Consider the following 14,730-nt stretch of genomic DNA (forward strand, 5'->3'; position numbering starts at 1 on the left):
AAACTGCAGTACACATTAGGACATTCAATGCTTTAATTACATTAAAGGTGAAGTTGGAAATGCATTATTGCAAGACGACCACACACTTTGGACCCTGAAGCTCGGGTGTATCAGAAACACATCTCTGTATTGTCCCCCTATGGACCTTGATTTAACCGCAATATTTTGCCCCATACAACAGAAGCCTTTGGCATAATTGTATACCTTGTGCTCTGTGCAAGGTCAGTACCACACTCTGGTAATTATCTGAACTTCTAGTATACTGTGCATAAAAATATGCTCAATAATTTATGTAGTTTCCGAGGTTAGCATGCGTTTCAGTTCCTGATAAAAGTTGGCTGTTCTCCTCTGACTTCCATTCCTGCTTTTTCCTGTGCCAATGAGAGGAGCGCTTGCAATTGCTCCTCCAATGGCACTAAATCTTCTTCGTTATGGATAATCCAATCATAATTTATCCCACGGTCCAGCCCACACTCTGACTCTGCATCATCAATTCCTGCAGAAAAAAGGTAGGCAAGTGAAATCTTTAAGGGACATGTAAAACAGATGACCAACTCCCAGCCTTAATTACTTAATTAGCCCTAACATTTACAACATCTGACATTTTAGCTACCTTTCTTGAAGTGCATGAATGGCAGCCAAAACCTGCATATGCTGACCCTCCAGGACTGGAATTGCCCACCCCTGCATTAGACACAGCCTGCATCAATTAGTGGCTGAGGGTCGCAACTTTCAATGGAAAATGAGAATTAGAATTAGAGTGCTGGCACCATCATTTAAGTCCTGCTTGTTTGACCATGATTAGCAGACATTTGATTTAGAATCAAATGTCCCTAGCCTAATCAAAACCTTAAAAATTGTATATCGAAAATAAGGCCTAAAATTCAGGGTCAGAATTTTGAGCAGGATATCTGGAAGTGCGCAGGCAAGGAGTGCACAACAAGGGTCAATTCATTTAAGGATTTTGTGCCAACTTCTGTTATTAATTATTGAATTGGGTCAATCATATCTTCATCTGACATTTTAATAAGCATCTGCTACAGCCACAGCTTGTGTGTCCTAACGTACAGGATTGAACCAGCATAGTTTATGAAGCTGCCAGAAAATTGGTCGTAAGAAAACCCCCAGGACTGGAGTTGTGCACCCCTGCTGTAGGCGGTGTTCCTGATTTTCCCATGCATATAAGCACGGCCATAATCAAGGATACTCAAATCTGGCCCTGGAGGACTGCAGTACTGCCTGTTTTCATTCATTCTAAGCCACAGATGTCAAACTCCAGTCCTGGAGGGCCGCAGTGTCTGCTGGTTTTTGTTATGTTCTCGCAACCTGTGGTTCATTGACTGGCTAAAGAATCCACACACCTTGTTCTCAAGGCCTTCACTGACAGCTTATTGGAAGGAACCCCAAAAACCTACAGACACTGCGACCCTGTTCTAAGCAGAACTGATTTAAGCTTGTGATGCCACATGAGTTTTATCGCCAATTAGTGGCATTAATTTACAATTATGAAGTAGAAGAAAATCAGCAGTACTACTTTCAGATTTGAGTATCTTATGGACTAGCGTACTCAATACTCAAGCAGAAATCCTGCCGTGTGCTGGTTTTTGATAGATTTTTGTACTTGTAGTGCTTAATTTAAAAGTAATTGATTGGCTAAATACTCTGCATACTTTGTGTCTAAGGCCCAACTTGACTGCTGATTGAAAGAACGTCACAAAATCCAGCATGGACTGCGGCCCTCCAGGGATGGAGTTTGAGGTGTAAGAGAAGGAAGGCACATTAAAAAACTTTTGTGGCTGTATACATTGTAGCCCACATACCAGGCATGAATTCCCAGCCTCTCTGACGCCTGGTGTGTTCTGCAGCTTCAACCCGAATACAGCGGGTCTTGCCTGGATACTCCGCTGAGAACCATTGGAGATCTGACAGGCGCCTGGCATCACTCACAATCTGGACCAACATGTATTACGGAAATTAGTGAATATAGTGGTTTGTTACGGGTTTCTTCCATCCATGAACTCAAGCCAGCTGATTTCACTTTTCTACCTTCTGGCTGAAAAATTGTGCTATTTGGCCAATCCATCTAATTTAAAAGTGGGAATATCCTTAGGTTCACTCACCCATATAGGTTGCGTGGCGCCCATCTGGGCAAGGCGACAGAAAAACCCAGGGTCCTGTTCTCTCCGCCTCTCGCCCCATGCGATCATGTCAGCACGGTATTGCTCCTTGTACTGCCCTGATCCCAGTAGTTCTTCGAAGTCTAGTCCCCGTTCCTATGTCGAACGGGATAAAGGTTGTCTGACACTAGAGAATGAGCAATTCATTCATAGCGTGATAAAAGTGCAATGACGTTAGTAAAGGGTCAAGACCTGGCATAATGGTAATTTCGTTAAATTACGAAACTTCGCTTTGGGGAATAATGATGAGGGATGCCTAGCTAGGCTACTAGACGAGGACGGGGAGGAAGCACATGTTTACTTTGTTTCCAATATTTAGTATTTTTAATTATATACGAAGACAAGTTTCCTCAGTTCTGATAAATAACGTGCAACGGTAGCTTCCCATCTTCGCTGCTGTTAATGAATGACTTGAAATACACTTCTAAATCACACCCGAAGACCAAAATTAAATTAAATGCGCTAGCTGCGTGCCAACTCACCCGAGCATACTGTTCTTTGAGCGGACCAGACAGTCGCAGGATACAACATATTTCATTGCCAAGTCTAGCGATAGATGCAAAGAACATGGAAACTTTAATATGGGTGAAAATGTAATGCTATTAAGCTAGTCCGGTAACAGTAACTAGCCTACTAAAATCCAGATCTCTTACCTCTGGTGAATCAGGTTTGTAACGTAATCTTTCCCGGATTTACGTTTACCGCTGAAAAGAAGTATGAGCTTCGGTTTAGCCATCATCGTTGCCATAACGGAATTCTAACTTGTTAACACTAACTTGATATACAATTCGGCATATTGCCGCGATGTCACAGTGAATCACACCATGCTCAGACACTGTAATTACCGTAAAATATAGAGAACGTAGATCGTTGGTGTTTTCTTAAGCGTTTGCAATGAATTAGGTTACAGGTGTAACAGTGGATAATTATTAACATTATTTACTTTGACATTAATCATTATGTACATCCAATGCATTGTAATATGGAACTACGTGATTTAAATGACAGCGATAGGACGTCATATGTACTCCAGTCCACAAGCTCATACGGTAACATCGGAAGACTTTCTCGGCGTCTGCCATAGGTTATCGTAGTCGAATGCAAAAATCGGGGTAGCTAAACTTTTCAAAGATAGAAAAGCATACAGCGAATATGTACGATGGACATCAATAATTGAAACACGCCTAAAATATTAACCCTTAACATTTAAAGTTAAGATTCCATATGTTTTAATTATTCATGAATTTACATATTGACAACGATCAACTAGTAAAGTCCCCCGACATCATAATGATCCCGTCCACTGTGAACAAACCATAGACTTTACGGAATAAACGAATCAGATATTAACATTCCCTCAGAAGCTTGCACTCTCCAGTGGTCAGCGGAGGCATTGCAGTTTATTAAGACCCCGGTGCCAAAAAGCACATTTCCTAGTTTCCCCATTCAAAACTACCCTGGCGAAATTATAGTTTATATGGACAATAGCTTACTTTTACATTATGACTATTTACTCCAGGGACCGAACTTTTTCTGTGCCGCACAGAAGAACATATATATATATATATGATTTTTTCTATTCCTATTCATCCCTTCACGTTTAGCTACCCAGTGCGTCTGCGTCTGCTCTGGTGCCTAGTATTCCCCCTTAGAGCGCATGCTCTTGTGCTACGAACGCATGAAACTCAAACATGGCAGCCTCCATAAACTGACTTAATGCGCCATTGAGCAGCTCCCGTAGGAATCCGTGGAACCGGTAAAGCGGAAGTTGTCTCCAGTTGAATCATTATGCATCTAGCCATAGAGCATATCTATGGTTTGTAGATGCGCTCGCTGGTGCAAGAGCGCCAGCTAGGTGGATTTTCAGAACTGCAAAAATGTAGAGAAATTCTATTTGGACTGGACACACAATACACACATGCCGTTCTTGAAGAAATGTAGATTTATTTTAAACGTGGCAAACATTTAATAATTAATTATTCGAATAATCAGTCTGGGGGAAATCCTATGCAGCATAATAAACCTGTTAGTAATAAAATAATTTTACTTTTATTTAATGCATAATAAAACTCCAGGGCAGACATATTTATGATTCTATGCATCAGTATATGGAAAATAATATGACAGACCTCTTTTCACCTGGTAAATTCTCAGGTGGTTTGTAAATTAATTTTTTCCAAAAAACTTCCCACACTAGAGTTGTATGAATGTATGAATTCTGATTACAATTGCACATATCCTCTCGAAACATAACATTTTAATTCAGCAAAAAGGACAGTATAATTGATCACATAAAATCACTGTGTGTTTTATAACTGGTGATGAAAGTCTTTACAGTACACCAGATATGATGCAGCAAAGTAAAACATATTAAGTATAATGAGGCAAATAAATTAAGTATGATCTGCACATATTAAGTAAATTAAGTGTAATCTGAGACTAGCAAAGACAATGATAATCACAGATAAGTGTTACTATTATATCAGCCGTGAATCATTATAATTATGACTGTTTATCTCATGTCATACATTGTTCAGATATTCTGCATGCCGTGCTATCTTAGCTGAATGTGTCCAGGCTCTGCAGGAATATGTCTGATATTTAGTTGACATGTTACACTGTAGAACAACCGAATATCAAACATATCACACAGCTCCTGGTCAGGATGGAGCCTGGCCTTCTGCCCGTGTACCTGAATGTTTTTGGCAGGGGGGTCTGTAATAATACAGGTGGGAGAGCGGAAGAGGAAGGTGTGGGGCGGGTGGAGAGGAGGTACAGAGAAGAAAATGAACAAGGGATATTATATGAAGCAGCAACCAATTGGACATTTGAACTAAGGCGTGACACGGAAATATTCTGGTAGATAAACACACTTGTCACACACAAGGAAGACGAGTCTGACAAGACACCACGCCTATACCGGTTCACTTTTATACATTTATACTGGGACTGCCGCAACTGAAAGACACAGGTATGCACATCATGTCACTGTGATGCTGGTGCAGGCGAAGCCACTGCATTCAACTTCAGACAGTTTGGAAGGTTCACACAGACACAAACAAATACAGGCACCTGTACTCACACTCATGATGTCCATTGCTGGCCAGTGCGTCCTCAGCAATAAAGCATAGGTTGGGATAATCATTTAGCATGTAAATGCAATGCATGATGGTGATCATGCATAGTTCAAGTCACTTTTTGTGTTAGTATACAATATGCGTAATATGCCTCCTATAGTGGAATGTGAATTAATATGTGTAGAAAATGTACTGAGCATGTACCGTCTGCTCTGATGTGTAGGTCTCTGGTGTAATTAGTTGTAAATTGTATCAATGTCGCAGTGAGGGTATTAGTGTAGCAATTTGAGTGTCAGTGCTTTTATACCCAAGCCGGTATCGGGACATCCCTCAGCAGATGGGGTTGTTGTTTATTTAATGATGTATTGATCAGTGAGGCCTACATTATGGGATCAATAGGGCTGATTTTCATTCGGCCATGAACTCCTAATCACAGAATCAGAACCTGAAACTATGCAGATATGAACACTACATATGTAACTGCATATATATATATATATATATATATATATATATATATATATATATATATATATATATATATATATACATATTCTTCAGGTTTGTGAATATGATATGGTTATTTCACATTTTATCAGTTTGGAAGATTTGTGTTAAAATACATTAAGATACATACCCATGTCCAACTTGATGATGTTCTTTCATGTGCTTCCATAGTGGAAGACTGTGTATAATGAAGGGATAACTTTTAAGTAATCATGTGTTCTTGTGTCTGTGTGTTCGTCAGCAGTTAGATAAAGTTGTTTGCTCAGCCGTATGATAAAGATGTTTTGCTTAAAAGTTGATTCAGCAGGAAAAAGAAGACTATGTTCATGTTTGGAACAATACAGAATGTGCCAAGTATAGTTTTGATTTAAAACACAGACTGTATCAGGGTTGTTTCAGAGAAAGCATTAGGTGCACTTCCCTATCAGGAAAAGTTTTACTGGTCTTTTGCTTTAAGTTCTGAAGTCAGGCCACAAGAAAGTCAGTTTAAGAAAGAAAGGCAGTACTCCAAATGGAAACACATAGTTTTGCTTGTTACAGTATTTCGTTGCTGTTTATTGCAGTGTTTCACTGTGTTCCATGGTGCATAAAATCATCAAAAAGGCTGTATTCAGAGCACCCTATCCTGCAACACTCTATTTGCTCTCACTCCACATCATGGATTAATGACACCTTATGCTCTGTTCCCCAATATTTCAGTGAGTAACAGTCCGTCTTTCACATGCGTTTCACATCAAAGGTCAGGGTTTCACATCAATCATAAAATGATATGTTATTCCTCTAGAATATAGCACGCAAGCCCCATAGCAGTTTAAATAAGTTACTTGATGTTATTACTTGCCATTATGTGACATGTAACATGCTATCTTAAATAAAAAACAGTTTCATGTACACCAGGTTTTAGCTGCCTGCTGAGTCTTGCCGAAGTACAATGTTGTCCTAAAAATCTCACTCCATATTTGATATGATAAAATACACTATTTTACATCATTAAGTACAGTCTAATCACCTGTGCTAATAACAATGACAAAAGTAATCTAAAGTAAAGTAATGTCACTGTAATTCACTGTCAGAGCTTGAAATAGGAGCACCCCATACCATTTTAAAGAAGGAATTAGTATATCCTTTCAATTTGTCCCCATGTCTGAGTGAATCGAAGATTTCGCTTCAATCTTTGGCAAAAGTGTGTGAAACATAAAAAGAAATCATGCCGTGTGATGCTTGATCGTACAAATAGTCTACATAGTGCTCAACTGAGTGTGTGCTTGTGGCAATTTGCATAACCGACTTGCAAAAAACAAGCATCACATTGTTTGTTTTCCTTTTACTGTACTGGCACATCTTGCACTTTGGCAACCCATATTTAAATGTATTTCTAGTAGCTATCTCAGAATTATTTTCAAGTGAGAAGAGAATATAAGAATATTAGAGATATTTTATGTTCATTTTTAGTTTCCGAATTGTTCACAAAATTGTCCAACATACAAACAGTCTTTTACTCAAAATGAAATGGCATGAAAATACATGAGAAGTCACATTTGATATAAAAGGTTGGTGTCTGATTTTTGGTCTGCTGGGATTCTAGGACTCTCCAGAATGGTGGAGTAGTTCCTACATCTAACTTGCTTCACATAGTTCTTATGCTTTTTATCTCTGGACCTAACAATCTGCATACAGGACCCACCTGCACTCATCTATTTATTTGGTTTTGATATAAGATTTTTCTGCTGCTCCAACTTTCTTCTTGCCACCTCCACTTCCCTTTTTACACCCCCACCCCCATCACCCCAAATAGAAACAATGTCCTTATAGGATCAGTTGGGCTGGATTGGCAGTGGCCTATTTCCCTCTCTAATTGTAAGCCCGGGGGTACCATTGCTTAGAGAAGAGAGCTCAGCAGTACAGACACAGTCAATGTCCGATCATTCACATTCTCTCAGGGTTACAGCACAAAAAGTACTGAAACATAGCATTATTAGATTGTGTTCTGGTACCCAAAAAAGTCTGTCTGAAGAAGGAAAGCCCTGCTTCCCAGAATTAACTGTTGGTTTGGAGTTGCCTTGTTTTCCTAATTCTTGGTGAATTCACACCCAAATATATTGACCTTTTTGTATCCTTTATAAATGCTGACCGACCACCAATATTGGCTTTGCAAACCATATTATTAGACTACTGGGATTGTTGCCAATGCAATAGGACAGTCATTGTGAGGTGACCCCATCAATGGGAATTGACAGGGAGAGGATACAGCACTCCCAAATGTCAATGCAAGTAAACAGAGAAACATATAAATGTACTACAGGCATCCCCTGAGGGAGACACACACAGTCTCAGGCAAGGTTAACGACAGGGCATGGGGTATGAGGCAACAGCATTCAATTGCATTAAATTCATTCAATCCACAAGTAAGAATGGTTACACCATTAACAACTGCCTCCCTCTTTCCCCCATTCAAATATAACAAACCATACTGTACAAGGAAATGACATGCCTTATTTTTCTCAGCCTTAGGTCTATTATTTATATGTACACTACGTAGATTGAGCTTAAACCTTGGAGCGCAACAAATGTGATCATTTTGCGGGGGAAATTTTTATGGTTAAAGCTTACAGCATTAGGTTGACTAAATATATGTATTCTGTATTATCAGTTATGCAGAGATAACTTTTATTTGTTATATGTTTTATGTGTCTGACATTTCTTTCAGGTAATTTCATTATTCATAAAAATTTCAGTACAGAGTGGGAGACACAGATAAGGAGTACAGAGGGAAGAAAGGAAACAAAAATCCCACTACAGGTTCTCATCCACGTGTATGCTTCTCTTTGTTTTTTCCCCCAGACTGTGTCCGTCCCTGTTTGCCTTGAAGGGAAGAGAAATGCAACAGTATCAGTTCAGCATGGATAGCAAACAGGAACTTGAAAGACTGCCATCATCATGAAACATACAGGTCCTACTTCAGTCATAATTTCATTGGTCCCTCCATGTGTATACACTAATGGGTAATGTGGAAAGAAAGGACATGACTGTGTGCTGACTGTCCCTTTGAAAGAGAGTTTCATCATCACTGGCCATTATAAAGCATAACAATTAAATCAAACAATCAAAGTAAACGATACAATACATCCTATACGGGGTAAAATATACCATGTAAATTAATGCAAACAAAATACAGTTTCATTGTGCCCTCTTAGCATGCACACGCCACATTAGTTCAAGTTCACACACTGCACACATGAACACTAGAGGAAGAGGTAAATGATAAATGGTTGGAATTTATGTAGCACCTTTGTCCAAAGCACTGTACAATTGATGCTTCTCATTCACCAATTCATACACACACTCACACACCAACAGCGATTGGCTGCCATGCAAGGCACCGACCAGCTCGTCAGGACCATTTAGGGGGTTAGCTGACTTGCTCAGGGACACTTCGACACACCCAGAGGCACATTATTACTTGTATCATGTGTGCTTGAGACATTCACCCAGGGGCGAATGAGAAGAGCATGCAGAAGTGATGGGAAGGAAGTAAATAGAGGATTTCCTTGGAAGGAAAAAAAAGAAGTCTGGATATCACTTGGCTGATCTTTCACTCACCTAACATTTCCTAAATGACTGAATGTGTCATTCTCAAAATGATTCATACCTGAAGGTTGCAGGGGTGCTGGTTTGTCTACTATAAATAAAATGGGCTGCAGGGGGCACTGGTGAGCATATTAGTGGTGACTACACGCAGGCCTCTTATTCCTCTGGTGTATTTAACCCTTTTCACCTCCAGGCCTGGCCCATCCTTTTGTTAGTGTCACTAAAACTTTTGAAGCTCTTGCACTAGCTAATAAACCCTTGGTTTTGCATATGTGTATGGGTTGGGGGTGGGGTGGCGTGTATGTGTATGAGATGCAACTGTCCAGGGCTTTCAGTTTTTGATTTTTAATATATTTGCAAAAATGTTTGTCAATATGGGTTGGTCATTCATTGTAGATTGATTGCAATTTTATCAATTTTGAAATTAAATCTGCAACACAATAAAGTGTGCAAAAAGGGAAGGGGTCTGAATACTTTCTGAAGCCACTCTATTTCAGAATATTTCTGTTTAACTGCAGTGGAGGTCCTATAACATAACATAACATAAGGTAATGGCGAACACGCCATTCAGCCCAGCAATGCTTGCCTTTTCCCACCCCTAAGTGTACCAACTGCCTAAATTGCCTAAAAGCTCAATAGAATCTAACACCGTATCAAGCCTGGTCTTGAAAACCCCCAGTGTTTCTGCCTCCACTTAGCTTAACTCTTTGAGTACCCTTGAAAATATGCCATCTGGGCCTGCTGCCTTATTTGTCTTTAGTTTATGTAATTTATCCAATATTTTTTTATCCCCTCTCTCAATATTGGCTAAGACATTGTTAGTATTGAGTATGCCTTCTAGCCTACTAGTAACCTCCTCCCTGGTAAAACTCTCTATGGCCTACAGGTTGACAGTGACAGCGTTCAGTAGTTGATGATTGAACAAGGCCTTTTGTAGGCCCCAGTCTGAGAGGGAACACAGCTCTAGTGCATAGCTCCGCACTGAACATTAATCGCCTTATCCAGCTGTACATCTGTTACAGGACTTTTATATGCTTGTCCTTTGTTGTTTATGTTTTGCGAAATAAATAATTGGTGGCAGAAATGGTTATATTTTGCTAATAGCAAAAATGAATTATGTAATGAAGTACATAATACTAGATAAACAAATGTATTTAAATTAAATGTATATGATTTATCTATAAATGCTGTACGTGCTGGAGAAGAGCTTTTTGCTCATCTTTGCCTTTTCCCTGGGCTCTGTCTAGTTCAGTCCGATTTAGAAGAGCCTGCTAGAAAGAACCTGTTCTTAAACATCAACACTCCTGTGAGTGGCAAAGCCTGTTTCGAAAATACCTTTCTGCCTGGTCATCCCACACACACCTGCTCATTCAGGACAGCAGTTTGCCCATACATCTTTTCATGTAGCTACTCATTAATAAACATATTACTTATGACTTATTAATAACTTATTAATAACTAATAAATTAATATATTTTACGTCTTTAACTCTTTACTTATTTTTGTTGGTGTTAGGAGAGAAGAATTACCATATTTTTCTTTTTTTCTAAAATGCTTTGCTGATAGTCGATGCCCCTTTCATGCTAGAAAGGTTAGTCTGATTGGAGTGACAGAACTGTAGCCACAGAGGAAAATATAAAGACAGAGGTTAAAACAGAGGAGGATAAAGGTTCATGCTGGTACAATACTAGGGTTTGAATGCTGACGGGCCAGTCTACTAATCAGGTGTTGAACCAGTTGGACCAGTTGAACAAACTCTCTTTCTCAGACCATTTCATTAGAAAGGTGGGATCTCATGGTTTTTCTCAGAACAATGTAAGGTAACTAGCTGAGAACTGTGCATCTTTGTTATTTTATTACTTGTTATATCACACAAAAAAGACTTTTGTCTGTTTGCTTGTTTTCTTATGTCTTGATTTGTATAAAAATTGTTTGGATGGGGACTCTTGTGAGTCCCCTAGTGTTTTGTCACTACTTTTTCCCTTTCTTTTTGGTTTCTTTTTGGCATGGAGTACATAATGACCATAGTGCACACCTCTCTGATATGTGATAGGCTGACATGCACATGGATAAAGCATACACTGTTTCACAAAAGCATACATGAAAGTTTACCTACCTGGGCTGTTTGTTGTGAAGAGCTTTTTGGGTGGTTATTTCTATTTTGGCTTTGGGGCCTCTGCTTTGGGTTCCTCTGCTTTTGGGGCCTCTGCTTTGGGTTCCTCTGCTTTTGGGGCCTCTGCTTTGGGTTCCTCTGCTTTGGGGGCCTCTGCTTTTGGGGCCTCTGCTTTTGGGGCCTCTGCTTTGGGGGCCTCTGCTTTTGGGGCCTCTGCTTTTGGGGGCTCTGCCTTTGGGGCCTCTGCTTTTGGGGGCTCTGCCTTTGGGGCCTCTGCTTTTGGGGCTTCTACTTTTGGGGCTTCTTGTTTGGGGGGCTCTGGAAGTGGGGTCCCACACAGTTTCCTGAAATAAATGGCAATTAATTTCCATCACCAACTCTTTTTTCAAGCAGACAGTACTGCATACTGCACATACGTATATAGACTGCGAGGAACCTTATGTGATAACATTATGAATCAGTCTTTAAAGAGGGCCAGCAAGACAAACTACTTTTAATCTACTGTTAATGCCGGCTTTTCTTCTTTACTCTTCATTGTCTCACTCAAATGAACATTTCTTTATTTCTTGATCTGAATGTTGAGTATCATTACGAACATTCAAAGCTAGAAACAACTCAAAGCTGATGGGCCAAGGGAGTGGACCCTCATCAATGTGAACAGTGCCCCAGACTAAAGGCCCATCCACACCAAGAATGATAACTATTATTATTTTAAAAATAATTCTCAAGTGGATGATGGAGTCGCACCCCACAACTATAACAACAATGGCAGGGATGAGCAATATCATTGGGATCACTTTCAGAGCAATTTCTTCCAGCTGTAAAACACTGTAAAATACTGACAGCCAATCAAAATCCAACCGGATTCACAGGGCGTCACGTGCAAAATGGCAGTTGACATAGCTGAGAGACTATTTCCGGAACGTTCTGCTTCATCAGTGTGCATGCACACATGCCGATAGTCATAGCGATAATTCTGGGTGTGCATGGGCATGCATGCTACTTACATGCCCTCTGCTGAATCCTTCTTCACAAAGTCACACACTTTGCTCTTCTGCTCCAGCTGCTGTTTGAGGTCAGCAATCTCCTTCTCCCAGCCAGCTCTTTCCTTTCCATCTTCCTCTAGATGGGCATTACGCAATTTTTCAATCAGACATATCAGACTATTTGCTTTGTTTGGCAGATGCCAGTGTTCAGGGCCACTTGCTGAAGCCACAGTGGGCCTGTTCCCTGATTACTAATCATCAGATAATGGCATGCAGTGATATTTCTGGTGTAATAAATGCAACACCAACATAAAACAAAAATGAAGAAATAATCAGCACTTGTGTGAAGGAATAATCATGACACCTTTCTATCTGTATTAGTTCATGCTGAAATAATTGAGCAGTTCATGTATTTTACTATTGAAAATTTGGACAGCAGCTTAAACATGTACTCCTTTGTCCAGTCCTTTTCTACATAAAATGCATATATATGATGGTCACATAATGTTCAAAGAAGATAATTGGAGGGCACAGATAAAAGTTTTCACTTTAAAAGTACCCATCCTCTTCTTTAAGTGCCGTGTTTCCATAATGTGCGCGTACCGTATATACTGCATATCTATACTGTAAAAGAGAGATAAAAAAATGTGTCTTACCTGTGGCAGCTTTCAGTTCCGTCCGTTCAGCAGTAGTTTCTTCTCTCATTTTCTTCTATAAACGTGTGTGTGAGAGAGAGATTTCTTATCTTATTATTTTAGGACAAATTGTCTGTATATTCATTTTGAAGTGCATACAGTATTGCAAAGGAGATTTCATGTAGAGACCAAGGTTATCTGACTCTACAGCCATCAGCTTAATTATTGTATAGTGACCTGCTGCAGGCAGAAACAGGTTGGCATGATAATGTAATAAAATAAAAACTTTTTAAAAATCATTGTATATGTATATGTATAATTGTATGCTACACACACCACCACCACATTTCATGTGATAGACAAGAAGCACAAACGTCTTGTTATGTCCATAAAATACATATATGGCATAAATCTATCACTTTCTGAAGCCTGTTGTATATGTCACATCTTCCTGATTTCTGGGAGCAGAATTATCAGTCTTGATTCCTAATCTGACTGTCATGCAAGTAGTGGGTGTCAATAGACCCCATACAATTCATATTTAACTGCATCCTTACACCTGGCTACGAGGTATTTCCCTGCCCCTTCAATCCCTCTCCGGCCCTCATATCTGTGCCCCTTTCTCACCAATTCTTCGTGGCAAGCTGCCAGTTCATCACTTTTCGGCTTGTTTTCAGCTTTTCCATTCTGTAAAATTAAGTTCTGTGCCTGCACCTCCTTGGTGCCTTCATCAAGGTCCGTCTGCATCTTTTCCGCCTCAGTTTGGTACTCTCCGAGAACGTCACGAGTCACTCGGACCTTTATGTCCATGAAGGAGGATTTCTTAACCATAATCGCCTCGTCATTCCTCTTCAAGTACATCAACACACTCAAAGCCATGCTGATAATCGCCGAAATTACTATTATAACAGCAGACACCTTCATGGTGATCTGATTAAGTCTCAATTGTCTCCCGAAGCGTTCGCAAGTGCGCCCTCTCTGTCTTCCTCTCGTCTACCTTTCCTTCCACTTTCCTCTACTTGGACGACAAGGATCGTCTAAATTTCAAATTTCCCCTCTTTCGTTCTGTCGCGTTCTCATTCCGTTAAACGGATTCTGCTTTTTAAATCCAGCGATTTTCCTCTCAGACGTTTTCTCTCAGATGTAGATAAATTATTCGTTCTTTCTCCTGATCTGCCGAAGAATGATTGGTAGCCTTCCACCAAAGTTCTTTCTCGACCAACCTGTTGCCGCCTCCGCCCTTTCAGCCTATTAAGCGACAGAGTACAGTAATACCAGAGCGTTTGTAAGGAGTGGATTATCAAGTAGGCTACTTCATAGGCTACTTTAACATATTTAGTCAAACAAGTTAGCAGAATAAGATGTTACACTGTTGACTAAAACTGGAAGCAGTTTTAATTTTGATCAAACATGTTAATAGATTTCCCTGCCAATGCTGTTAACTTTTTCAAGTTGATTTATTTTTACCACAATTATTTAGTAGCTTTGAAGCAGACTACTTTATACTTTTCTATTCCTGTATTTCTTTTCAGGAAATTAGGCGAGGTGAATGGCCGATATTTACATTATATGAAAAGCAGGACGCTGTGACTACACAATGCATTTTTTCAAAGGCATAAACTGCGGATTAATGGCAGTGGAATACTG

General features: G+C 39.8%; 2 protein-coding genes across 3 annotated transcripts; both read right to left on the bottom strand.

Moving 5' to 3' along the window:
* Nucleotides 1-19: 19 nt before the first annotated feature.
* On the bottom strand, nucleotides 20-3,466 carry pmvk (phosphomevalonate kinase). Of its 2 annotated transcripts, XM_061233653.1 has the most exons (6): nucleotides 2,831-3,466; nucleotides 2,660-2,723; nucleotides 2,121-2,273; nucleotides 1,821-1,950; nucleotides 614-684; nucleotides 20-496 (listed from the first exon to the last, which is right to left on the bottom strand). In XM_061233653.1, exons 1-6 carry the CDS (start codon nucleotides 2,923-2,925, stop codon nucleotides 452-454), a joined length of 558 nt encoding a protein of 185 aa, XP_061089637.1. In that variant the 5' UTR covers nucleotides 2,926-3,466; the 3' UTR covers nucleotides 20-451. The 2 variants fall into 2 exon arrangements, with proteins under 2 accessions (XP_061089637.1, XP_061089628.1); XM_061233644.1 differs by lacking the exon at nucleotides 614-684 and having other exon boundaries at nucleotides 2,831-3,380.
* Nucleotides 3,467-6,286: 2,820 nt separating this feature from the next.
* On the bottom strand, nucleotides 6,287-14,330 carry zgc:174935 (uncharacterized protein LOC796019 homolog). Its single transcript, XM_061229836.1, has 5 exons — nucleotides 13,711-14,330; nucleotides 13,105-13,159; nucleotides 12,470-12,584; nucleotides 11,466-11,806; nucleotides 6,287-8,623 (listed from the first exon to the last, which is right to left on the bottom strand). The coding sequence occupies exons 1-4, from the start codon at nucleotides 14,005-14,007 to the stop codon at nucleotides 11,506-11,508; spliced, it is 768 nt and encodes a 255-aa protein (XP_061085820.1). The 5' UTR covers nucleotides 14,008-14,330; the 3' UTR covers nucleotides 6,287-8,623; nucleotides 11,466-11,505.
* Nucleotides 14,331-14,730: the final 400 nt, after the last annotated feature.

Source organism: Conger conger, chromosome 1 (genome assembly GCF_963514075.1).
Source record: "Conger conger chromosome 1, fConCon1.1, whole genome shotgun sequence".
In the NCBI taxonomy this organism is placed as follows: domain Eukaryota; kingdom Metazoa; phylum Chordata; class Actinopteri; order Anguilliformes; family Congridae; genus Conger; species Conger conger.